Source organism: Lissotriton vulgaris, chromosome 3_1, assembly GCF_964263255.1.
Source record: "Lissotriton vulgaris chromosome 3_1, aLisVul1.2, whole genome shotgun sequence".
NCBI classification, from domain to species: domain Eukaryota; kingdom Metazoa; phylum Chordata; class Amphibia; order Caudata; family Salamandridae; genus Lissotriton; species Lissotriton vulgaris.
In genome coordinates, this window is record NC_141689.1 from 339263965 (window position 1) to 339291867 (window position 27903).

The following is a 27903-nucleotide window of genomic DNA, read 5'->3' on the forward strand; positions in this document are numbered from 1 at the left end:
CCTGAACAAAGACCGACCATCACTGAACTGCTATCCAGACACAGAGACACTCGAACTAGCAAAGATTCCTGACCCCACAGTGCCATCCAGAGAAGGGTATAACCTGCGACGAAAGGAGGGAGTTTCGGCTAAGCAGACTATCGACTAAGTCATAATTCTCAGATCGGTGGCCTAACACTACAAAAGCTGCCAGGAGAGAAAGCCAGACGAGGTTTTTGGTCCTGCCCGCTACCGAGTTCCCTTGAAGATGATGGAAGCGCCCGATAAGAAGATGATGGAAGCAACCGGACATCCGAAGATTCACTACAAAAACCCAAAGAATAACAAAATCCACAGTTCAAAGACAATTGCACTCTTTATCGCGATCCTCTTTTGCCTCCTCCTCATGACCACCCTCTGGAATGTGGAAGAAAGCTCACCCGCTCATGAGACATTCCTGACCACTGCACAGCCTACCACCATGAAGGAACATTATCTGATTTCTCTTTCACCCCAACTCAGAGAAAGGCAAAAGGAGTTTTGGAACAACTCCTTCGTGCAACTGCTGCACCAGCACAATCTTGCCACCAATGCCACCAACTGCTGGATCTGTGGGTTGCTACCCCACGCCACTGGACATTCGATACCCTTCATCCCTTCACCCTTCTCAGTTCACGGCTCCTGCCTTGCTTGGCTGATCCTCTTGCAAGAGAGCTATAGCGATAATGCCACCTCCAGCAAAACTATGACGCATTTCTTTCATGAGGTCTGGCGAAACAAAACGAAGACACACTTCTGCCCACAGACCTTCAACGACTCTATCCACATTGACATCCCTGTCAAAGAACGAATTGAAATGCAGGTGTTTAACAATCCGACCAGACCCACCTTCTCCTACCTCCGGAAACGAACAGCCGCCACCCTGACTGTGGCCGTATCCGTCATCAACGTCACAGGCCTAATGTGCATAGAAGGGCTTGGGACACAGCTGGTGGGCCGCAGTGCCTGCCGCATCACCAGAACTTTGGACTCCACCGATCATCCTTCCTTTGTATCCTCTCCCAACATGTACTTTGTTTGCGGCACAAAAGCATACACCTGGCTCCCCAAAGGCTGGGGGGGCACCTGTTTTATCTCCTTCATCCTTCCTCCGACCTATGTGGCTCCGGCGAATCACCATAGACAAAAACGAGCCAAGGACATTGAACAAGCCGACTCTACAGGAGCACAGTTCCTCGATGCAATGAAGGGACTCGTTCCACTCTGGGGCCCGATGGCAAACAGCCGTGCCATCCGACATTTGACTCAGGCATTCGAGACAACAATGAACATCACAGCTGGCATCCTTGCAAACAATACAGCCGAGCTTCAAGCGGTCCGCCTGGTAGCTCTCCAGAACCGCCTTGTTTTAGATGTGGTTCTAGCGGATCGTGGTGGAGCATGCCGCATTATTGGGTTCAGCTGCTGTACATATATACCGGATAATTCACCCTCAGTGTACAAAGCCATCGAACATCTCCTCAGAAGTTCACCAGGAGCAAGAAGAATGGTCGCTTGGTGGATTGTTTTGGAGTACTGTTAAGAACTGGGGCTGGAGACTGTTTACTATTATCCTGATTCCCGTGGTTGTAATATGTGGGTTCTGTTTAGGAATTCAATGCCTGCCGCCTCTGTGTTCACTATGTGCGAATTGTATCTGCCCTAAGACCGTGGACCTTGAAAAAGAACGCTTGAGAGCACTGTATGATGTCGAGGTTAGGAATCTGATGCAGATAGACATCGATTAGACAAGCTGGCTAGATATGTTGAAAAGGGAGGACTGTTAAAATCTAGTTTGCAGTGTCAACATTATCGGCGCCATCTTGCCCCCTTTTTGAGTCCATTCGTGCGCGTAAGCGGCAGCCATTGTAAATACCATGGCCTCTCTGCCCATCGCGACAGCCAGCGCGTCTCTCTCTCTCCCCTGACCTCGCAGGCATCCCCCGCGCGCTGACAGCCCCCGCTCTCACATGCTTGGGCCATAAACCCCTCTTCAGCGCAACCCTGCCTAGGAACCCCATCCTGTTCCCAGCTCGACACCTCCCTCCACTCCTTTCATGATCCCGGGTCCTTTGATAAAACTCCCCTTTCCTCTGTGCCCGATTGTCCTGCTCGTTCCCAGGCCGCCACCTGGCCTTGCGGATGCTGTTTATTGCCCCCCGATACAGTAGGAAGCTTCTCCCAAGGATCCACGAATTGATCAAAGCCCCCACCCCATGAGACCCGATCGACCACATGCATTCCGGGAATCGGCGGAATGTCCAGCTGTGCGACAATCGTCACCTGTTGTGACCCGGGTGGGGACTTCTACTGTAAATGTGCGTGGGAACGGGCCTGAAGCGGGGATTCCGAGGATGCCTTTCCATACTTCAAAGTATTTACTAGAATGTGCCACATGCAATAAACTGTAATAAAGATCATAAACCTGTGTATAAGAGGCCAGGCCTCAGAGATGCGGTTAGAGCACCTCGAGAAGATACCCTGTTGTCTGAATTGATGTGTTCTGCTCCGTCGGTATAAAACTTCTGTTTCCTGCCTTCCAGTCTCCAGCGCCTGCCTCTTTGTTTGGTAACTTGAGTGGGTATAGAGGCGGTTAGCGCCGGGCAACTCTGAAAAAGGTCATCGGCGCCGGGCAACTCTGAAAAAGGTCATCGGCCCGTACCTTTTTCCACAATCCTCTTCCCATGCATCCCTAAATCTTTGGTATGAGGGCAACCCTAGTCCACTACTGATTTCAGAGAGTTATGTTCTTACATCGTTAAACCATTGAGGGGTCCAATATTTTGGGAAATTAGCGCTTTCAGGGGTATGTGTAATATGGAGTAGTTTCTGTCCTGTAACTCCAGTTCTGTAGTAGGGGCATCTCTGTTATAGTCATAATCTAGTGAATAGTCCCGCCCATGTGCGTGGACCCCGGAGCAATCAAAAATAATCTCTTAAGTTGTCAAAAAATGCAGAACTGCAAAGACACTTAAGAGAGAATTTAAAGTCAGATAATGCAGCCTATATCCACAGGCTACACTGTCCAGTACTTCAACTAGAAATTCCACCAAAAAACCACACAGACAGCACAGCTTGCCCAGTTTCCTCCACAGAGAAACTTGCCTCTACCAGCAAAAGCCTCTGGAATGATAGAGAGGAAGGTATGGACAGACTAGCCCCATAGGCTGCCATTATGTGGCTCAAACAGGATACTGTGCCTTTAAGAGAACTCTCCAGAACTTCTCCCAGTATCCCAGAATGCATAGCAGGTCCCTTTTACTTTCAGTTCTTTTTGAAGGCGTAAAACGCCAGACCTGTAGCATTCCTTACATGAATATCTTTCTCCACCGCGGAGGATGGCGGGCGCTTATGAGTATAACAGAGATACCCCTACTACAGAACTGGAGTTACAGGACAGAAACTACTCCTTCTGTAGTAAGGGATCTCTGTTTATAGTCATAATCTAGTGAATAGAATGGCAAGCCCATCCCCACACCAAAGAGGCGGTGGAGAATAAAGAAAAAACACCACTACTGTGCGAATAGATTTCGCAGCGAAGCCTGCCCAACCTGAGCATCTGCCCTGGCATCAGTGTCCAGACAGTGATGCTTAGCAAAAGTATGGACCCACTTCCAAGTGGCCGCCTTGCAGATTTCTGCAATTGGAACATTACGTAGCAAAGCAGTCGTGGCCGCTTTGCCCCTGGTGGAATGAGCCTTAGGTTTACCTCCTAAGGTCTTATTAGCCTTCTGGTAACACAATTGTACACAAGACACAATCCACCTAGAAATGGACTGTTTGGAGGTAGCAAGACCGGTCCTGACTGATCCATAATTGATAAACAATTGGTCTGACCTACGAATATCTTTGGTTTTATCCAGATAAAATTTCAACACCCTCCTGACATCCAGGGAATGTAGAGACCTTTCTGCTGGAGATGAAGGATTCTGAAAAACGTAGGCAAAGTTATGGTTTGGTTGACATGAAAATCAGAAATAACCTTGGGAAGAAATTTAGGGTGAGTACGCATAACAACCTTAGCAGCATGAAATACAGTATAAGGTTCTTGACAACACAACGCCTGAATTTCACTCACCCTGCGGGCCGATGTGATGGCCACAAGGAATGCCGCCTTCCAGGACAGGTGCTGCAACGAAGCCTTATGAATAGGTTCAAAAGGCTCCTTCATCAATCTGGACAGCACCACATTCAATTCCCATGAAGGCGAAGGAAGCCGGACAGGAGGGAATACTTTCTTCAAGCCTGTAGGAGAGTGGGGTCTGCAATCCTATGGTCACCCCCGATTTTTGCTTTTTGCTTCACTGGTTTATGACTTTCCCTGGCTATGGGCCTGCTAATCAGACCCACAGCCTAGCTGTTCTCTCTCTAAATTGACACACATGTACCTTAGGTGCATTTACCAATGGGTACTGGGCCACCTTATCAGTCCCTGTACAGCATACCTTAGGTATCCAGGGCATAGGTGTACCCAGGGCCTACCAGGGGCTGCAGCATGTATTATGCCACCCCTGGCTGGCCACCCAAATCTGACACAACTGGCTGCACGACAGCTGGGGCAAGGTGGTGTAATTACCCTTTGCTTTAGATATAGTATTCCTATATCTAAACCTAAAATGGACACATATATTCCTATCAGTCACTCCTATGGCAGGCCTTATCAATCCTGAAGGCAGAGTGCTTGGAAGTATGTGAGATGGGGCTCTGGCATGAGCTGAGCCCGTTTGCAGCTTGTGGAACCAAGTCCTAATAGCTGTTCCATGATAACGCGTACGATATACTCTTAAATGCATTATAATCCTCGCGGTTATTTGCCAACTTTGGTATCGCATTATCAAAACATGTCGAGTAAGATGTCATACGAATTGGAATACTAACCCCTCGCCAATTCTGGCGACGGGGTTAGCATTCCACCCTTCTAGAGGGACACAACATGTATGTAACTGTGAACCCCGGTTAAAGTTAACTCGAGCCTCAGCATCACAAAATGAATTCTGCCACCACAGACACAAGTCTGACCTCCTGCTGCTGGGAGTCCTTCCAGAGAGGAGAGCTCGGACAAAGGGTTTCCTGTCAGGGGCGGTGCTAGCACCATCCCAGACAAGGTTTTGTGTATCCTAGGTAGGCAGGGATGAGAGGAAGGTGACTGCAAGTGGCACCCCGGTGCTCACTGTGCATATGCCGGCTCAAACCAGTTCCAGGGGCACCCCAGCCCCTGAGCTGGGGAAAGTCCGGACAAGGGAGAGGGGTGTAACCACCCCCCTCCTGGTCCCACCCATGGGCAGGACCTAGTCGCGTGCCAGCCCCTTTTCTTAGAATAAAGGTAGGAGCGGGCCCCCTTCCCAAATTAGAAGATCTTGAATCTTGAAATACTTTCCACGAAAGGAACTCTTGACTTTCTCTGAAGACTCTCCCTTGTGGCTAAGGAGTAGCCACCCTGCACCCGCAGGCACCACCTAAGCATCGCGGTTTGCTGCACGTCCATCCTCCGGATCAAGGCTGACCAGCTCGACGAGACCCGGATTCCCTGGCATCTCTGACCTCTACATGCATCATCAGCCCAGCTGAGATTCGTGGGTGACGAGACCTGAGGGACTGGCCATCTTCAAAACCTGCACGACGCTTAACCAGCACGACCACCGAGGGACCCTCGAGTGGGTGCACTGGGGTTTGAGAAGCCCCAACCCAGAGCAGCTCCAGCACCGAAGTCCAGCCCCCCAGCATCCACGAGATCTGCGTGGGGCACTTCTGCTCTCTGCTGCTTACCGCGTTGTCCGGTCACTTGCCCGTTGGCTAGTGGCCCTCCTGACGACGTACCACGACGATTTCACCGCTGGTCTGGTTGCTCCAGACTGACCCTTGCTCCCTTCCAAAAGAGGAGCACCCCGGACCCTCCTGGTCCCCTCCAGACGCCATCTTGACTCCACCACGTGGGCTTGCCTTTGCCAAGGCTTGTTGCTCCAATCCTGGTTCCAGCATCGCTGACAGCAGACACCCTCGTGGGACAGCTCGCACCTCCAGCCTGGTCGCCGACAACGCCTCCTGGCCCGTGTGACTGCAGACTCCAGCGTCGCCCACTCACCTGATCGCAGTGACCTCATCCGGTGCCATCCTGGTGCCCACACAATCACTGGCTAGTGATTAAGAACTGAGTCCCCTCTGCTTTCAGGTCGTCTCCATCACTGATACAGGCTTGGATCACTCCGAACATCTTCACTGGTCGCATGCCAGCAACTTCTTCTTTCCGGCTCCATAGACTACAACAAGGATTCCCGACGTCTTTTGAACCCTATGCAGCCGCAGCCCCTGGGCTAGGTAACCCGAGCATTTCGGTGCTCCAACGCAGGTTCACTATCCAAGTGTCCAGATCCTTTGTCGTTTTAAGTCTACCTAGTCGGATTCGTCCGAAAACAGTAACTTTAGAAATACTAGCCTCCATAGACTTTGTCCCGCATCCCGCGTGACAGTGCACACTCTGCACCCGATCTCCCTAGGCCTCCCGCTCCTAACCTTAGGGTCCAGTAGCGTAGTCCTAGCGATCCTGAAGCCTCTGGATCTTGTTACTTACCTGATAGTATTTCGCATTCCACTTTTAGTGCATATTGTTTTTCGTGCCCCTCGGGCATTTGTGTAAATTGTGCAACTTGAAGTATTTTCGTAAGAGTTTTGTATTGTGCTTAGCTCCCTGACTCATAAAGAGTTCAGGGTAGACTTGTTATAAATAAATATACTTTATTTTTCATAACAACTTGTGTGGTGTCCTTTCACTTGGTGTTCAAGGGGTATATGTGATGGTAAAACAGCTGGCTTAACACGCCCTCTAGAGTTTAGCCTAAAGACTGCTTTTGTCCACGCTACTAGGATAGCTGGTCTATAAGGTTGACTTACAACCAATCATCAATAAGGGTCGTTTGGTATGATACACAGTGACCACTAGAATAGTGAGCACTATATATCAGGCCAACTTCTCACAAAGCCTTCCAAAAAATCTTTGATCACAGGGATCTGAAAGAAGGAAGTCTGTGAAGGGCATTTCCTGTAGGAGGTCAATGCAGCGAGATGAACCTTAATGGAATGAAAATTAAGGCCAGACTGCGCCAAATATAGAAGATAAGGAAGAATGACATCCTCCTTACACGTCGTAGGGTCATAGTTCTTGGACTTGCACCAGATGCAGAATCTCTTCCACTTGTAAGCATAGGAAGTCCTAGTGGAAGGTTTCTTAGCCTCCTTCAGTATGTCCATACAATCTTCTGGTAGATTCAAATGGCCATATTGAACTATCTCAGGAGCTATGCCGCCAAACTCAAAGACGAGAGGTTCGGGTGCACTATCTGCCCCCCGAACTTCGTGAGAAGGTCCGGCCTGCACGGCAGCCGTATGTGAGGAAGGAGACCGGTGAAGCAGGTCCGTGAACCACCACTGTCTGGGCCATTCCGGGGCAATCAGTATCATCCGCGCCCTGGACCGGGACAGCTTGATGAGCACCGCCGGAATCAGGGGAATGGGTGGAAAAGCGTACAGAAAGCTGTTCGACCAGTCGATCCATAGGGCATTCCCCAATGTCCCCTGCTGGTAGTACCTGGAGGCGAAGTCTCGGCATTTGCTGTTTTCGGCGGTAGTGAACAGATCTACGTCTGGAGTCCCCCACCTTGCGAAGACTTCTCCTAGTACCTCGTCGTTTATGACCCATTCGTGGTTTTCCTGAATCAGTCTGCTAAGTGCGTCCGCCTGAACATTCTGCACACCTGGCAGATGGGTAGCCGTTATCGTCAGTCCTCTGGCCAGTGCCAGGTCGCCTGCGCCTCCTGCGACAGAGTGCGTGATCTCGAGCCCCCCTGCTTGTTGAGGTAATACATCGTGGTCATATTGTCCGTCTGTACAAGCAGAGAGTTGGTCTGAAATGATGGATGAAAGGCCTTCAGAGCCAAGTGAACAGCTCTGAGTTCCTGGAAATTGATGTGGTACGTGGACTCCATCGGAGACCACGTTCCTTGAATCTATAAGTCTCCGGAGTGCGCTCCCCAGCCGTGGAGAGACGCATCCGTCACGAACGTCAGTGTGGGAATATCCTTGTGGAAGGGAACCCCTCTGAGGAGATTCTCCGCTGAACACCACCACTTCAGAGACTGAAGAGCATGCAGAGACAGTCGTATCGTGTCGTCCCAAGAACTAGTCCTCTGATCCCACTGATCCTCCAAGCACTCCTGCAGAGGTCTCATGCGCAGCCGTGCGTGAGGCGTGAGGAAGATACAAGAGGCCATCGACCCCAGTAGAGAAGACACCGTCCTCACTGTTGTAGATGGAGCGGTCATAAGAGCCGGAACCTTCCGAAGGAGTGATAAACGTTGCTCCTCCGAAGGAGACACGCTTACTGACAGCGTATTGATGGAGGCTCCCAAGTACTGTATGCATTGGACCGGAGTCGGGACAGACTTGGACATGTTGATGTGCAACCCCAGCTTGTTCAAGATAACGCACGTCTTCTGGAAGTGTGCTTGAGCTTCCGAGAAGGAGGAGGCCTCGATCAACCAGTCGTCCAGGTACGGGTAGACAAACACCTTGTTCTTCCGCAGGTATGCAGCTACTACTGCCATGCACTTCGAGAACGTCCTGGGCACAGACTTCAGCCCGAATGGCAGTACTGTGTATTGATAATGATTGGCGCCGACTTGAAATCGCAGGAACTTCCTGTGTTTCTGTGCAATGGGCACATGGAAGTACGCATCCTGTAGGTCTATAGCACAAAGCCAGTCTCCCTGTTGCAGCTGAGGGTAAATCTGCTGCAACGACAGCATGCAAAATCTCTCTCTGCGAATCCACTTGTTTGCTTGCCGCAAGTCCAGAATGGGCATGAACTCGTTCTTGTCCTTCTTGCGAACCAGAAAGAACCGTGAGTACAGACCTCTTCCCCTTTGAGGCAGAGGTACGTCTTCTATCGCCCTTTTCCTTAATAGGATGTCGGCCTCTGGCTGGAGCTCGCGCAGCTGAAACTGAGAGCTCACCGGCGGAATAGCTGGAAGTGGGCTGGTGAACCGAAGACTGTATTCATTGCAAACAATATTCAGCACCCACTTGTCCTGAGTAATTTTTCTCCACTCTGCCAGAAAAATTGAACGCTTCCTCCCACCGGAGTGGGTAACGGATGTAGGGGAAGTAATCGCTCAGGGCCTAGACCCGGCCGGGCCTTTGGTCGCTGTTGCAGACTGTTGGCCTCCTCTGCCCCTCTGGCGTTTCTGGAAGGGCTTCCGGAACTGCTGCTGTTGTTGTTGCTGCTGTCCCGAAGTCTGCCCTCGACCTCTGCCTGAAGTTCCGAACCGTCTCTGGAACGGACGGTAGTTCTTCTTCTTCTCAGGCTTCTCTAACCAGACAGCCGTCAGGGTTTCGGCTTCTGCTTTCATACGGGCCATTTCCTCGTCCGCATGCTTGCCGAACAGGGTTTCCCCCGAGAAAGGCAGGTTGGCCACCCACTATTGCGCCTCCGGCTTGAGTGAGGCGAGGCGAAGCCAAGCGTGACGCCGTTGGTTGATGCTGTGGCAGTATCCGTGTGCCGCCAGAAGAGATACATCAGTGGCCGCGCTGATGATCTGGTTCAACACCATCATCCCCTCATTTAATATCTCCAGAAAGACCTCTTTCTTGTCACGAGGGAGGAGCTCAGCGTACTGCTGGAGGGACTCCCATAGGGCACGATCATAACGCCCCAGCAGAGCCCCGGCACTTGCAGTCTTTATGGTGGTAGATGCCGTCCCACAGACCTTTCTGCCCGACGAATCCAGCCAACGGCTGTCCTTATCAGGCAGCACTGTTGAAGGAGTGGTGGCATGCTGCTTCTTAGCCGCTGTCACAATAACGGAGTCTGGTGTTGGGTCCATTCGAAGAAAAGCCGGGTCAGATTCCGGAGCCCGGTATTTCTTGAGGAGCCTGGAGGGAGCTGCCTTTGCTACCGCCTGAGTGAGAAACAACTCCTTGGCGGGCTCCTCCAATCCGGGTACCAACCGCAGCAGCGGTCGAGACAAATGCTTCTTGTGAAGTGTCTCGAAGATCACGGACGTCGTAGGTGTTGGCACAGTCACCGTGATCCCTAGCTCAGCCGCACCCCTCAACAGCACTTCCTGGAAGGAGACGATATCGTCAACGGGCGACACCCTCGTCCCTGGAGACTTCGACAGCGTCGGTGAATAATCCCTGGTGGAAGAACCCGTGCGGGATCGGGATCTGCGCCTCCTGTGGCGTCATCTAGATCGAGATGACGACCGCCCACGGCTCCGCAATCTCCCTCTCCGGCCGGAGCGGGAGCGCGATCTTCTCGGCCGATCCGCAGGCCTCGCAGGATCAGGCGATGGGGGCCTGGCCGGGAGCCTCGGCTGAGGGGTCCCCTTAGGCAGCGTTGGATATCGTGGCAACGATACCATCCGGGGCGGAGCCACAGGTGCGGGAACAGAAGGAAGAGGCGTTGGAAGTTGAGGTGGCGGTGACCGACGAGGAGCCGGCCGATGAGGCGGGGTGGGGTTCCGCGGAGGCAGACCCTTCAGCAAAGGAGGAGGGGTAGGCGACCTAGGTTTAGTGGGCGTATACACCACTGAGTACACCGAGCCCGGTGACATTGTCTTTTTCCTTGGCGACGATGGCGAACCAATCGGCGACCTCCTAGCGTCAGGACTCCTCCTGCGCTTCCTTAGCGACAAAGAACGCCGCCTCGACGTCGAGGAACGTCTTCTCGACGTCGACCGGTGGTGCCTCCTCGACGGTGAATGCCTCCTCGACGGCGAGGATCCCATCGACGCCGATCTTCTCCTCTTCGCCGACGGCGAACGGCGGTGTCACCTCGACGGCGATGGCCGACGCCGGGCCTTCTCTTGACGTCGATTACTCGACGATGACGTCGACGATGTTGACGACGATGCTATCGACGATGGTCTGTTCAGCTCCCTCGACGCCGACGCCGCTTCTCCCCAGAGCCCCGGGGAGATGGGGAACAGACCGTTGTCATCCCCCTCGACACCGTAATCGATGCAATCAACGCTGGCGGAGTATGGGGATGATTGCTGGACTTCCTGCCCCTGGGGAGCCCCCCAGAGGACTCAGCATGGGCAGATGAAGCATGCCCTGACCCACCTTGTGCCTTCTGACGTCTGTCCTCGAGGCCTTGGAGCCTGATCTTCATCCTCTCTCTCAGGGTCCTGGCAGAGAAGGTTTTGCAGATTTCACACTTCTCTGGGGCATGAGAGGAGGGGAGGCAGACGATGCACACTCCATGTGGGTCGGATTTGGCCTTTTTCCTATCACACTCTGGGCAATTGTCAAATAAGCCAGGCATTTTGACAATACAGGGTACCCACAGGGAAGAAAAAAGGCTTAGTACTTAACAAAAAGCACTACACACAAGAAAAAGTAAAAGAAATCACCAAATAAACCCTTGAAAGGGAGAGCTCAATGCTCCAGGATCCTGCTTGCAGGAGCCGGAAAAAAGAGCTGCTGTGCATTCTGGGATACTGGGAGAAGTTCTGGAGAGTTCTCTTAAAGGCACAGTATCCTGTTTGAGCCACATAATGGCAGCCTATGGGGCTTGTCTGTCCATACCTTCCTCTCTATCATTCCAGAGGCTTTTGCTGGTAGAGGCAAGTTTCTCTGTGGAGGAAACTGGGCAAGCTGTGCTGTTTGTGTGTTTCTTTTGGTGGAATTTCTAGTTGAAATACTGGACAGTGTAGCCTGTGGATATAGGCTGCATTATCTGTCTTTAAATTCTCTCTTAAGTGTCTTTGCAGTTCTGCATTTTTTGACAATTTAAGAGATTATTTTTGATTGCTCCGGGGTCCACGCACATGGGCGGGACTATTCACTAGATTATGACTATACACAGAGATCCCCTACTACAGAAGGGCATTGGCCCATTATCATCCCAATGTTGCTCGCATTTGCCAGGAGTAAGCGTTTGTAATGCTTTCCCATTTTCCCCCCTTTTGAGTCACCCACACTACTCATGGGACCAGTGCTTCTTCCTTCCTTTATTTGATTTATTATTCATGTTCTATAGTTCGAGGAATGATTAAAATAATTTTTTAATTTATATTATCATCCAAAATCATGAAAATTAATGTCTTTTGGAATCGGATAGAGAAAGCCAGTAGGTCCCTTTTGTTTGTAATGCACTTTAATGGTGATGAAACAGTAATTAATTCTCCTGTTTTGCATATTTGTAATCTATTGGTGTTATTTGGAGGTTTTTATGTAATAATATTATATGCTGCAAGAGGTACATGGATGTTTTCTAGGTCTATCATGATGTGTATTATTTAAATGTCATAAACACACATGGAGTGGTTTGCACTTTGAGAAAGGTTCTGACCAAAATTATATATATATACACATACATATATGTACATACACTATATACACACACATATATTAATCAAAACAGTACCCTTTCAGACATTGAATGCTGCATAAATTATACAAAATAGCACAGAACTCTGTGTAATTCCCAAATTTAGGTGGAGTGCAGCTCCTGTATAGAGCAACGTACAACACCAGTGACACTGAATTTGCTCACCCAAAATATCTGCTTTTCTATGCATGTTTTTAAAGATAGGATTATCCAGTGCCATCCACACCGATATAGAAAGGGACAACGTCTTATGCCATTTCTACAGCAAAGTACAATAACAAAAGTATTTTACCAACCCAGGCACAGTATTACAGCTCTGGATTGGTAAAATACCATCCAGGCCAACCTGGAATGAATAAAAACAACCCCCAACACGTATTTTGTTCTCATTATAGCTCTTCAGAGAGGTTTCACTTTTCTCCATGAAATTTGCACAGGGATTTTTCGAACATCGCTACAGCCCAAACAGCGCAACAGAATTCAACAAAATTTGACAGAAAGGTAGCTCTTTGTGGGGCAGTAACTATAACACCCTCCCGATGACCTGCCTATAACCTCACATATTAAATCACTCATGACAGGTTCTATAACATCATTGATAACATAATTGCAACATCTGAAATGGCAACATTCACAACAACACTATGCATGGCAGGGGCGCAAGTTATAGTTGCTTTAGGGCACGAGTTATAGCTACTTAAGATAATTATACCTAGTGAATGTCAGTGGTTTTGTTAGTTTAAAATATTATGTTGTAATTTTTTTTTGATAAACACCTTTATTGGTTTTTTCAAATGCCACAAAGTGTCCAACTACATTAAGGCACAGGGCAATTTTCGGGTTACATGTACATAGACAATCAGCTGAGCCAGTCGAGTTCAATACAGTAGTGAGTCTTTGAGTCTCTTCAGGTCAACAATAGGAGTGATACGGATCACAAGTGCAGCCATTTACCCAATACCCACCTATGGTTTAACTTTTACCTGATATTTTGAGCGAACTATAGTCTCTTTAACCTTTTTTCTTTTCAGTGTTTGTACTATATAATAATATGTGAAGTGTATGGGTTATTGTCACCAGATACCAAATCAGGCTCCGCAGTAATGCTTAGTGGTATGGTTAGCTTCACTGTGCACGATAATGCCTCTTTTGTTGTGCCTCCCAATCTCTCCTTTTCTGGTTTAACTCCTGGGTTCCACTTTGTCTTTGCACCCATATCCCCTTTGCTAGAGCCCTTAATAGGCAACTGAGGGAAGATGGGGCGAAAATGGAATGGAGGAAATTGATGAAGTATCCCTTCACCAGCCAGAGACCCACCTAAGAAGCGAAGAACTACCCCGGGCTGTGGCGGGACTGGGATTTGAGGTGGGGAGATGGGAGTGGGCTTCTGACCTGCCCCCCTCATTTAGTTTCAGCGTTGCATGTTCTGTGTCCTCCAACCTCTATTCATCCTCTTTGGGCTTGTCCCTTTAAGTTGTGGCTAGTGTCTAAAGTGGTGTCTTCTTCCTCCCAGCATGGCACTTCTCATGCTTCCTCCTTTGCTCCTGGGACACACCTCCTGATTTGTGTCCTCTTTATTTGAACACAGAAGACGCCATGCACGCATGATTCCAGTGCCCTTTATGTTTTGTTTTCCTAACACATCGTCTTCCCTGTCCTCTTTCTATATTTGTGTTTTTTGTTTCTCTCTTTGTCTAATATTTCTGTCTGGTTGTTTTCTTTTCCATGTTGCTGCTGCGGTGACGAGGCCGAACGCGCCCGAGGAACCTTCATAGCCCCACCATGACAGAATGTTTCACTTTAATAAGACAACATTTATTCAACTGTTTTAATAGAAATTAGAAGCATGCCGATGCTCTTGAAAGAATACCATTATAAATGATGCAGTTCACAATACTATTGTGGTAAAACTATCTACAGACACCATTATAACCTGGATGAAGACTGAGTAATTGTGAAATGGAATGCAATTCAACACAAATATTCGTGCTTAATTGAAAGTGGAATGAACTAGCTTTGGCTACACCTAGGAGGTAGTAAATTTCAGATTTGAACAAACCTATCCAAAATGTCTACAGGATGTCCCAAATGAAGTTTAGTCGCATTTAAATTGTTCACCATTTTGTTGTAATTGCTACGTCACTTACTTAAAGATCATATAAAACTAGTTCCTTAAATTAATTTTTTTTGTTGTTCTAATATTTTATTAAATTAGAAAGGACATATAAATAATTAAATACAATAAAAAGCAATACACCGACAAAAGAGCAATACAAAACTCAGTGTCAATACTGTCATATATAGCTTCTACATAACAATGTAAATAGTATGTTGCAGAAATAAGAACATAGAGGAACAATATTAAAAAGTCAAGACGCATCGCTTGATAGAAATTTATCAAAAGAAAGAAAAGGAAAGGAAAGAGAAAAAAAGAAAGAGAAAGAGAGGAGAGTGAATAGTGAAGAATGAAGAGAGAGTCTCCTGCTACAAAAAGACGGGAAAAAGAAATTAAGAAGACAACACAAAGGGATATTGCTCTACCAAACCTTTCGGAGCTAAAGTCCACATAACTATCCAATGATCTCCATACTAGAAATAGAGGGAGAAAGAGGATTCTCCTCCACAGAGGTGTGAGCCCACGGAGAAAAGTTACCCAAGCCCACCATGTATGATAGGATATGGACCCAAATGATTTCCACTCCGTAAGAATAATCTTTACCGCAATTGTCAACAACAAGTCTAATAATTGCATATCTAAAGAATCCAACGGTAATGGTAATAGCGCAGCCCATGGACCCAACAAAATAAGAGGTAACGAAAGCTGAAACTGAACTGAGCAGGAGAGGTTTATGAACCAATTCCCAAAAAGGTTGGAGTAAAGAGCATTCAAAAAACATATGCTGATGGGTACCAGCGGCTAAGTTGCAACTCCAACAAAGGTCATTATCTTTAAGAAGGCGTACCGGTGTCCAATGTAACAGATTAAGAGAAAAAAATTTAGACTGAATTAGATAGGGGGCAATCTTATTACGAAGAGAAAGTCTCCCAATAAGTTGCCAAGTTTCTGGAGGGATATATTTTTGAAATGATCATGGTCAAAATGGTGTAGCCATTTCTGTTGTGTAACGGTAGTCAACAGAGGCGATGTGGAAGAGAGAAATTTATAGATCTTAGAAGCCACATGACTTGATTTATACCACATAGATAAGAGAGATACTGTATTGGAAACCAGATCAAACCAGATCAAAATTAACCTTAGCCACAGCAACTTTGACTTTTAAAAATGTATAAAAATCGAAATTAGTGAGAGAAAACTGCCGAGATAAGGAAGAAAAAGGTAATGGATCATGATTGGAATCATAAAGATGTTGAACAAGGGTGATACCCTTGTTAGCCCAATAGGCCACCAAAGTCGAGTCAATATCAATCTTAATTTTAGGATTGTGCCACAAAGAAACCATCTAGACTTATGGATTGGCTTAGATACTTTTTTATCAATCGCTTTCACTGCAGCTATGGTATCTAAAATAATAGCACGAGAAAAAGGAATAGACAATGTGGACGCAGTTAAAAAAGAAGAGGTAGGTAGAGGAGAAGATAATTCTCGCTCAATAAACACCCATGGTGGAGTATGCCAAGGATCTGTAGAAAACCAGAGAGCCCCTTGGGAGGCTAAAAAAGCCACTTGATATTGATCCCAGTCAGGAAAATTACTTTAAAAAGTATATATTTTTATTGTAATTGCAAGAGGATAATAAGACAAATACATTATGGTTCATAACATAGCATTAAAAGAAAACTTTTTTTGCAACAATTACTATAACAGAGGAATTCATTAAGAAAAAAATAAGTTAAAAAATAGATAGTAAACATTTAAGATGGATGTAGATTGAGATGTCTCATCAGTCTTTTTAAAGTTAAACAATATTCAGTAAATCAGATAAACATTCCCCAGATTGTCTACCTTTTTCTCAGTGAACGAGGCCCCCTTAGCCTTGCTAGTGCTGGTTCCATTGTATAGATTTCGTTAACTAGAGCCCACCACTCCATAACATGTGGAGGCTCTGAAGAGATCCAAGACCTAGCTATAATTAACCTTGCACAAGCAAATAATATAGAATTCAAATCTTTATGTATGCTATTTACATCCTGTAAGTCTAATAAAATCAGATGAGCAGAAAGCGGCGGGAATTTAATTTGTTTCTTATTCAAAGCGTCTTCTATTCCCTTCCAAAACTGAGATAGGGCAGGACAAGAGAAGAGCATATGCTCTATGTCAGCAGCCTCCAAATCACATTTAGAACTCTTCGTGCGTTTGTTAAATCGATTATTTAGTGACCAACTGGAAATTCTTTGGGGGGTGTAATATAATTGACAAATGGTTCTTTAAAATTGTAATCTTATATTGGAAGACTGGACCACCTGATTAATTTGACAGAGAGAGGTGGAAATCTGGCTAGAAGTAATGTTTAATCCCAATCTATTCGACCATTTAGATGCTATCTTTCCACAATCATCCTTCTTGCCTTGATTTAAATAGCCATAACTTTTGCTTATAAGTGATTTGATTTGGTCCGAATACAGACATTTTAAAGTATCTGAATAGCGAACCTCATTAATTCTTATTTTCCGGACTAGAAAATCCTGAAGTTGAATATATTTAAAATACATACCATCATTCACTTTATATAGAAGTTTAAGTGATGTAAATCCTAATAATCCATCAGACCCATAAAGATCCCCCAAAGTGTTGATGCCGCACCTTGACCATAAAATCCCTGCACCATCTGAAAAAATTCCAGGCAGTCCTGGATTCCGCCACAATTGCAATTCTGCATTAAAAAAAGAAATCTTATCAGAAGTCATGATTTGATTTTTGTTATATGTCTAGCAGTCTTAAACTTGACTCGCTTACAATAATTTGGATCGTGTACTCGAGCCAGGAATTGTTTACAATCAGGTCTTAACATAAATTGATGAAAAAATAACGAACTTTCATTTTTAAGCAGGCTGCGGATCCGACTAAAAAATAGTTGCGAAAAAATGTAGTCTGAAGTCGGGGAAAGTTAAACCTCCCTTTTCAATTGGGAGTTTCAGCAACTGAATTGATCTGCGAGCTTTTTTCTATCCCCAGTCAGGAAAATTACAACCTCCCATGTCATAAGGTTTCCTCAAATGTTTATAGGCTATTCTGGCTCTCTCATCACTCCAGAGGAATTTAGAAGTGAGGGACTCAATTTCATGAAAAAAAGACAAAGACAACTTAACAGGAAGCATTGAGGACACAAAGTTAATAATGGGCATTATCATCATCTTTAAAGTTTGAAGACGCCCCCACCACGAAATATATTTAGGTGACCAAGTATCCAAAAGTTGACGAACCTTAAGTAAAGTTTGAGCTTCATTGTAGGAGACTGTGTCTGTTAGAGTACTGCAAAACCAAAGCCCCAAATATTTAATTCTTTTTGATTGCCATTTAAAGCCAGCATCCCCCATGTGAGCAGGAAAAAATACGCCGGCCAGCGACGCCTTAAAACTCTGCGAGAGCGCTGCCCTGGTTAGATCCTCACTCCTCCCATTACACCTGAGGCAGACGCCGGGTGCGGGCGAGTGATTGCTACAGCGCTGACTACGAGCTGATTTTTAAAGTGATTTTAACTGATGTACTTCATTTGTTGCTTTTTTGTGCTGACTACCAGCTTACTACTAGCTATTTTACTTTGTGTTTCCCCCCTTCATTGCATATTGCACTTTCTTGCTCCTTCGAGGCACCTGAGGCGGAAAGCCGGGTGACCTTAGGCTTTCTCCGCTCTTTTGTACTTTGTTATCTCTCACTCACTTTGGTCCGCGCCACGCTGCTCTGCACAGTGTCCTCTCCCATTCAGCCGATGAGGTGCTGAAGGGTACTGTGGGACCTGTGGGCCGCGCATTTCATCAGCGGCCATCTTGGGGGTAGGCAGGCTCGCGGGGCGGCAGTCTAGTGGTGCTGCCTCTCGCCGGCCAGCGACGCCTTATAACTAGGTGCCCTCTTCTCCGCGCAGCGGACGCGAGCAGCAAACGCCCCTAAGTTGCGCCAAAGGAAAGCCCGTCTGCGCCCTCGCGTCCCGGAGGCGGACAGGTGCTGGGTCAGGCTGGGTAAGCGGGCCAGGATGATTACATACACCAAGGAAGAGCTTTTGGCTATCAGAAACCATAGGAACACCTGCCGCTCGGTTTTCCCCAAACCACCTAAAGGTAACAGGCGCTGCCCCGGCTGCAACTGCTTACCAGCCAAGGGCGCCATCTCTTCCCCTAAACCTCTCCCCCCCCCTCCCAACTATAGCAACTGTCTATTACTTAATACCAGGTCCCTGGGGAAACATGCGCTGGATGTATATAATCTACTGACAGATATAAAACCCACATGTCTTTTTCTAACTGAAACTTGGCTGGGAGAGGGCTCCGGACTGGATATTGCTACAGCGATCCCACCCAGCTATGTGATCCTTAGGAAAGACAGAGCTACTGGTAGGGGAGGTGGGGTCGCCATGGTGGTCGACAAGCGCTTTGCTTGTTCAGTCATACCCACGGACGACATTCAGGAATGTGAGACCTTGGGTTTCTCGCTATCTCTCTCGCTTCACCAAGCGTGCTCAGGATAGCTCGATGGGCTCCTTTCATGAAGAGCTCCACTCTGCAATCTCCGCGCTCTGTCTCAGATCCAAACACTGTCTGCTCTTAGGAGATTTTAATATCCATATGGATATGGTGGATGCCCCTGACAGCATTAAGTGAATGACATCACTCTGTCACTGGGGCTTATCCCACATCTTCTGGCCCCCACACACAGTAAAGGGCACACTCTGGACCAAGTTTTCTCGACCATTCCGATTGATATATCTTCCCCTGCCCCGGTTCTCTGGTCGGATCACTTCTTAGTGGAATTTTAGATCACTCACCTCGCAAAAATTTCCTCCTGTGGGCCTGCCCGCCAAGCGCAGGATGTCAGAGCTTTCCACCGGGTTTCTCCCGCCATGCTGGCGCAGGCATTATGTACCCACCCTTGCCAGCTGACAGGGGCGCTGGAAACTGATCTGAAGCTCCTGCAGACCTGGCTTACCTTACAACTGGACGAACTTGCTCCTCCTTTCGCACCCCGGACCAATCCCTCTCGAGCGTCTCCCCTTGGTTTTCTTCTGCGCTCGCAGAGAAGCGACGGCAGTGCAAAATAGCGGAAAGAGCATGGCGTAGGCAGTATGACTCTAGATCCAAAGAAGCCTATAGGGACTCCATTAGGAAATACCACCATGATATCACCGTAGAAAAGAAGTCTTACTTTGCAAAAAGAATCGAAACAGCCTCCAACTCTTGCAAAGAAATCTTCAGGGTAGTGAAGGAATTCACCTCTCCCTTCTGCACCCCCAGGAGTCTGCATTCCGAGCGCTGGATCACCGAGCTTGCCAACTTTTTTGCTAACAAAATCAAGTCTATTCAGGCTTCTTTTGTGTCCGATGGTGTGGCTGCAGCTCAGGAAGTGCCCCTGCCTCTTGCTTTGTTCCTCTCTGAGGGCCCCTCTCTCTGGGTCTTTCCTCTTCTTACCTTTCAGACCTCCTTGGACCTACTTACCACATTAAAATCAGGTTCCCCCTAGACCCTTGCCCTGCTAAATTTCTCGCCAAAGTGGCACATGAGCTAAATCCTTTAATTAACCCAGTGCTTAACCTTTCTCTTAGTACAGGGGTGGTCCCTCAGCTTTGGAAACGGGCCCTTATTTTGCCACTCCTAAAAAAAACCTAACCTTGACCCTAAGGGTTACGCAAATTACAGACCCATTTCCCTTTTGCCAGCACTTGCGAAAGTGGTGGAGAAGCATGCTCATGTCACTCTTGCTAACTTCCTCGAAACGCATAACATTCTTCACCAATCGCAGTCGGGGTTCCGATCCAACATGAGCACCGAAATTGCCTTGCTCGAAGTCACCGAAGCCATTAAGGAAACCCTGGGCTCAGGGGGCAAAGCCATATTGGTGATGCTTGACCTTTCGGCGGCCTTCGACACCGTCCCCCATCACCGTCTCCTTTTCAGACTCTGGGAGATTGGTCTGAGGGGGTCGGTGTTCGACTGGTTTAAGTCCTTTCTGGCCAATCGCCAACAAACGGTCTAGGCTCCTCCCTTCTCTGCCATGATGCCGCCACTGGAGGTGGGAGTTCCTCAGGGCTCCATTCTGAGCCCAACTCTCTTTAACATCTATATGACCCCTTTGGCGGCACTGGCAGAGGCCCACGGAGCTCGGATAGTGTCGTACGCGGATGATACCCAGCTCCTTTTCACGTGCGACCGAGACTCCGACTTTGATGGCGAGAACATCAGGGGCTGCCTTGAGGCTGTTTTCGGCTGGTTTCAGCTGAACAGTCTCAAGTGCAACTCCGACAAGTCGGAAGTGCTCTTTTTCGGCTGTCCCTCTGACCCCAGGTGGAAGGCCTGGTGGCCGGCCGTCATGTTTCCTCCAGTCAGCGACTCGGCGGTCGCAAAAAATCTTGGAGTACAAATTGACAACGGTCTCTCTCTCAAATCCCAGGTCTTTGGCTTGGTTGGCAAATGTTTTGCCATCCTTAAGATGACTAGGATGTTTCTGCCCCTATTGTCGCTGGACCACAGAAGAGTAACGGAGCAGGCGCTGATAGGTTCCCGCCTTGACTACACCAATGTACTGTATCTGTGCCTTCCCGAATTTCTCCTTTCACGCCTGCAAGTTGTCCAGAACTCTGCCGCGCGAGCCATCTTCGGCCTCACTAGGAGAGCCAGTGCCAGTACTCTGCTCAAATCCCTCCACTGGCTCCCAATCAGAAAGCGTATTGTTTTCAAGGCGCTGACAATGGCCTTTAAAGCATTGCACGACCTGGGTGCCAGGTACCTTCGGAAATGGCTGACGTTTTACCAACCTTCCAGATCACTTAGATCTTCCACCTTGGCCTTGGCCGCGTACCAGCGATTCAGCGCGCTCGGTGTGGCGGACGCTCCTTTAAACGCCTTGCTCCTCAGTTGTGGAACGCTCTACCCCTTTCCCTTAGAACCAATGGCAATTTGTTGGCCTTCAGGAAGGATCTTAAGACTCTGCTTTTCTCTCAGTAAGTGCTTTTGCTCTCCTCTTTTTTCTCTGTGCCACTGAGGATCTAAAGCGCCAGGACACTCTTCGGAGTAGCTGAGCGCTATAAAAATCCCCACTATAACATAACATAACATACAAGTTGAACCAAATTGAAACCCTTTAATATCTTGATTAAGATTAAGTAAGCAAAGAAGAGGGTCAATAGATAATAAAAACAAAAGGGGAGATAACGGGCACCCTTGTCTAGTACCCTGACACAAATTAAAAAAAGAAGAGGTAGCACAGTTCACCCTAATATTTGCCCTAGGATGTGCGTACAAAGACATTACCATATTAACAAAGGGATCTCCAAGATTGTGGGCTCGAAGCACTGCATGTAGAAAAGGCCATGAAACCTTATCAAAAGCCTTTTCAGCATCAAGGGCAAGGGCTGCCGCAGGCAGGTCAAATAATTTTGTCTTCCCCAGGATATGACAAAATGTTAGAATATTATCTCTAGCCAACCTACCTTTAACAAAGCCAGTCTGCGATGGGTGAATAAGTGGAGGAATATATAGTTCCAGACGTTTGGCCAGGTTCTTGGCAAACATTTTTGCTCCCATATTAAGAAGAGATATGGGGCGAAACTTTTTAGGATCCAAATGATCTTTACCCTCTTTAGGGATTACTACAATAGTAGCCTCCGCCGCAGAGCCAGAAACCGAACCGGACGAAATAAAGTCATCGAAAACATCTTTGAGACGAGCTACAAAAGATGGAAGAAAGGTTTTATAAAAAAGGATGGGAAAACCATCTGGACCTAGAGCTTTCCCTGAGCGGGTGGATTTGATAGCATGAATAACTTCCTCAGATTCAATCGGTCCCCCAATCCTTGCCCTATCAGCATCAGAAACAGTCTGAATAGGAATCACGTTTAAAAATTGTTGACATTGATCAAGAGAAGATTGATTTTGAGGAGTGTATAATTTACTATAATACTCACAAAAGACCGCAAGGATCTCCTTAGTTTGAAATTTCCTAGCACCAGAACTGTCATTTATACAAGATATCTGTGCTGATCTGATATTAGACTCCTGGAATTTTAACGTAGCTGCCAAAACCTTCCCTGCTCTGTACTTTAGGAGTAACTGTTTAGACTTTTCGCCTGGACGCCAATGTGAGCTCTCTTAGTTACAATAGAATTATAGGAGTATTTTAGATTCTTGATATCTTGTAAGAGCACCTTATCTTTAGAATTCCTATATAGAGATTCTTTCTGTTTAATGGTATCCGCTAAAGCACCAAGTTCCTTCTTGATAGCGGAGTTCCTTTCTGCCATTTTGTTAATAGTCTGTCCCCTGATCGTACATTTAAAAGCGTCCCATAAAACCACAGGAGAACTAACCGAAGACTCATTTTCAAGAAAATAAAATTCAATATCCTTGTTGAGTAAGTCAACTTGAGTCCGATAATGCAAAATCTCTGAATTCAGACGCCAAGTGCGGGGCTCCCTGGTTTCTGAAAAATTGAGGAGCATAAAGGAAACCGCAGCATAATCAGAGACAAGAATAGGATGAATGACAGGAGTCGAAGAGTATCTTAGAAGAGCTGAGTGGACTAGGAGATAATCAATACGAGAAAAGCTAGAGTGAGGAGAAGAGAAAAAAGTAAAGTCACTACCAGAGGGATTATGTAATCTCCACACATCAGTAGGATTAGAGGAGGAACACATGTTAGACATCTGTTTATGAGCCCTAGGAGGACAAAATTTAAAAGCAGAGTGTCTGTCCAAAATGGGATCTATTGGGAGATTAAAGTCCCCTCCGACAACCAAATTACCATTATGAGGAACATCTGAAAGCTTTGTAGTAACAGAACGCCAAAAAGATGGGTCATCACTATTCGGTGCATAAATATTCATGACATAGATATCAAGAGAGCCATTGGATAAACGGGACAGCAACCACCTACCCTCAGAATCATGTTCCGCAGTCACAACAGTCAAACTCGAATTTTTAGAAATCATAGTCACCACTCCATTCTTCTTGCCAAAGGCCTCAGAACAAACAACATCAAGAACCCACTCTTTCCGCAACAATAGAGCTTCTTTATATGATATTTAGGTTTCCTATAACAATACTAAGTCACTAGAAAGGCTTTTACAATAATCCAAAATGTTTGCCCTCTTTACAGGGTGGTTCAAACCACGCACATTGAGGGATAAGACGTTCAAACCTGGCATAATAGCGAAAAATCAAAAAACCAACTACTACTTGGTGCCAGAGAAAAGAACCCCATAACAGAAGCATCTGCACAACAAGGACAAAACAGAACCAATGAAGACACAAACCATGGACACCAGCAGGAGCCTCTAGAAAAGAAGGAATAAGAAAAGATTAGAGAAAGAGAAACAGGAAAGAGAAAAAAAAAAAGAAGAGAACATACAGAAGAAAAGAGAAAAAAAAGCCCACCAAGGGAATTCTATAAGAAACAAAATGCATACAAGGGAGGAACATGGAGGGGCAACCAAGGAGGCCATCAAAAAGAAAAGAAAAAAAACAATCACTACACAGGCAAAAAACAATAGAGAATGAGAAAAAGAGGCAACAGAGAGAGGCAAGGCAGAATAAATATATTAATACATTATAATATATAAACTGATGAAAAACAGTTGATCTAACAAGGAGCCATCAATTCATATGAACAGTATTTGAGAAGAAAAGCATATATAATGATCATCTTATACATAGCATATCAAAGCGCAATATATATATTACTATATTAACAGTATAAATAAAGGAAACGTATTTAAGTAGATATACAATCTCAGCATCAAAAGAGAATTCATATATAACAATTCATACAGTACATTGGTAAAATGCAACTATCGAGGAATAAGCAGATCAGAATACCAATAAGTTCACTATAACAGGGTAAGGGAGCAATGGACTATATTACAAAATATATGAATAGTAAAACAGCAAAGACAAAACAGATATGAACCATGAACATGGATGATCTGTGAAAAATGTATTAATACACCGCATACTATACTCACAAACTCAAACATAGAAAAGATATAACAGACCATAACAGACCATAGATATACAGACACACCATCAGACAGGAACAAGAGGACGAAAAAATTGACAAACAATGAACAAGACTTGAAGACAACATAAATATGTATATTAGGCTCTCATAATAGAAAAAGAGAAAAGGAGAATTACCTAAATAAAACAGTAAACTAATAAATACCAAGGAACCTCTAAAAAGAAATGACGGTAGTTCCCCAGCAACACCCAACATCCAGAAAGAAGAGATACTGCCCGAAGAGAAATAGTCAAAGAAAGTAGAAAAATAGAACAAAGTAGATAATATTAAGAACACCGTTACTAGAGCCACAAACAAGACAGATATGAAGAAATCGCAACCTGTATCATGGAAGCTGAACCTGCAAATAAATGATTATAACATACTAAAAGCTGCAAGTATAATCCAAAATTTCTTCTAAAATAATAACAAATATCCTAGCATTATCGCAAGGATATAGAGACCAGTAAGAGCAAAAATACAGAGATCCCCCAAGAGATACTCAAGATCCAGAGGGACCAGGAGAAGGCGTAGACTCCATCTGGGATTCGGTCTGATTTTCCAAAAAGTTAGACAAATCAGAAGGCCCATAAAAAATCTGAGAGCGAAATCGTTAAGGGCCAGCAAAACAGAACGGAATGTTCATGTCAAGAAGTCTTTGTCGCAGATTGAGAAAACCTTTCTGTCGGATGACAGTATCTCTAGCAAAATCCTGGGATAGGGCAATTCTGTGACCCTCCCAAGTAATCGCTTTAATTTTCCTCATCTGCGCCAAAATTTTATCACAATGTTGATGTCGCAATGGTTTAAAAACTACCGGTCTAGGATGAGGTGAAGACTTTGGTCTAAATGTAGGAACCCTGTGTGCACGCTCTATTTCAAAATCCTTCTGAAAAGAAATATTCAACACAGTAGGGATCCAACTGAGCAAAAAGTCTAGCATTGAAGGCACCATTTTCTCTGCATCTTCAGGTAAACCAAAAATACGTAGATTAATTCTACGATTTCTATCCTCCTGCTCCGTAAGATGTCTCTGTAATGCAGCCAGGGAGCGCTCCATATTTTGCATGGATTTAGCCTGCTGATGTGCGGAATCTTCCACTACACTTATCCGTGATTCAGCATTAGAAACACGAAGTCTTAAGTTCTTGAAGTCACTTCTGATTGCTGCAACTTCAACTTGAAGTAAATCAGTATTGGTTTTTGTACATTCAGGCGAGAGAGAATAGCATCTAAAGTAGTACCAGAGTCTTTCGGTACAAGCTCCGGAGTAGGAGAAGTTGGTTTAGATCTTTTAAGGTTACATTTAGAGTTCTTGGTTTTGGGAGAAAGACCCATGTTGTCTGCCATGAGGAGAAGCAATAGAGACAATGAAGAAGTTCTCCGCGTATATTTATCTCCACTGAAGTAACACCAGACAGCTCACTGATCAAAAAACAACCTCTTGGGAGGAAACAAAATGAGCAATCCAGGGCGCAAAAGAGAAAGTTCTTCCTGCTCCTCAACCACAAGCTCAATACGACGCACACCCCACAATATAGAATAGAGGTGTGTGTCACAGCGTGAAAACATGTGCTAAGGTAATGCTAGAAAAGACACAGGCATACCCACAGCTCAAGCACAAAGGGAGGTGTATGGCGCAGCGATATCTACAGCAGAAGAAAGATGCAGCTGGAGCACGAAGAGCGTAAAAGGAGCATCAAAACAGCAGAAGGTGCACCAAAATATTTCGCTATGATAATGACATGTCAAGGCGCAGAAGCCAGAAGACAAAAAACCTGACAGAAAATAATAGGAAATGTCAATACTAAGCGACAAGCAGACAGTACTTTTCCCAAAAGCGCCGTCTTTCCAGTCAGAATGTCTAAGGCGCCATTTTGAGGAGCATTCCTGAGGAGAAAGCCGTCCGAAGTAATATTGGAGCCAAAAGATGCCTCAGCTTCTCCAAAATTGCTCACAGCAATCTCTGCGCATTCTGCCTGCAAAATCCGGTATTTAATGTGCAGAAAACGGGCTCGGTCACATAATGAAATGCGTAACCTCCCGGCGACGCGACAGAGCTTACAAAGAGGCGGCCATCTTGGCTGCGCGCAAGACACACCCCCTCTTAAATTACAGTTTTAAAGACCTGTTATGTTAGTGTTGGTCCTGAAAACTCCAGGTTTTAGAGGATGTGGTCTCCAGACTCAATGGTCTATTTCAAAGCAGCTTACCAAGATTCCTCAGGAGATCTATCTCAACAATCTTTGAAACCTAGCAAACCTCTACATGCAAGGAAATATAGTACTTTGGTTAATAGAGCTGGTAAGCGGTCATTCAACATAAGGCAAAGGCATTTTGCACTAAGACAGCAAGTAAATAATATAGTCTAGTCCTACCATCATGTTACAGACTCATAAGACAAGAAAGTGGTGAAATACCTGCAACTCTGCCAATCGCAACTCCACCATTTCTTCCTCGCCTTGCAGAAATCTTGGTGTCATGGAAAAAGTAGAATTTTGGCTTCCTTGGTCTTTTAATATGCTAGTTTTTAATGACGATAAGGATCGCAACTTTGGCCGTTTCCCTGTGTGGTGCTGGAAAAAAGTGTGCCAAATACATACACAACGTTATACGGTAATTTCAGGCACTCTGTTCTCTAGAAAAACAATAAAACAAACTATTTTGAATTCGTATTAGTTGTACATTAAAGAAATTTAAACTACAGCATTTATATGGGTTTCCATTTCCCAATAGTAACACAAACATAGTCAAACAAAACAAATGTGTTCTACAAACTATCTATGTTTTCATATATGTAGTGAAAAATATTCAGGAAAGGTTCCCTTTACCCACTGTCTCTTTCTGAAAGATACCAACACTTAGCAACTGCCTCCTGTATATTTCTACATCAACTCCTCCCAAAGAATTTCCAACTGGCACAGATTTTGCTATGTCTCTGTGAGAGTTTGGTGGACAATGTAGTCAAGAATGATCCACTATTTAATCACATTTGCACGTTTTATCACATGGTCTGGAGTTGCCCAGAGGTTTTGGATCACAGTGGTAGACTGTCTCAATAGTGTTTGTGTAAGTGAAACGGAGCCATCGGCAAAGTAGTGCCTCCTCAACGTTTGTGGTGAAACTAATTTTACCCGTATAGACTGTCTCTGGTTTACAGTGGGGTTGAGGGAGGCCAAACGTAACACAGTACGACTCTGGGGAGCCAACACAATACCGAAATTTAGTGACTGGAAGAGGAGCATGGACTGTTGTATGTGAGCAGAAAGGGTGGTCTACGAAGATAGGGGTTGTCCGATTAAGTGAACCAAAACTTGGGCGAAATGGAATGAGTATC

The 27903-nt window shown here is 45.9% G+C and overlaps 1 protein-coding gene across 1 annotated transcript in view; it reads right to left on the reverse strand.

Annotated features, from left to right (window-relative positions):
- The window catches only part of CPLANE1 (ciliogenesis and planar polarity effector complex subunit 1), a 2360818-nt gene that overhangs the window by 1936607 nt on the left and 396308 nt on the right, over nt 1-27903 (reverse strand). Inside the window, exon 11 of the mRNA XM_086960545.1 lies at nt 26987-27142. Within this exon, the coding sequence (XP_086816671.1) occupies nt 26987-27142 (156 nt within the window). The remainder of the gene's footprint in view (nt 1-26986; nt 27143-27903) is intronic.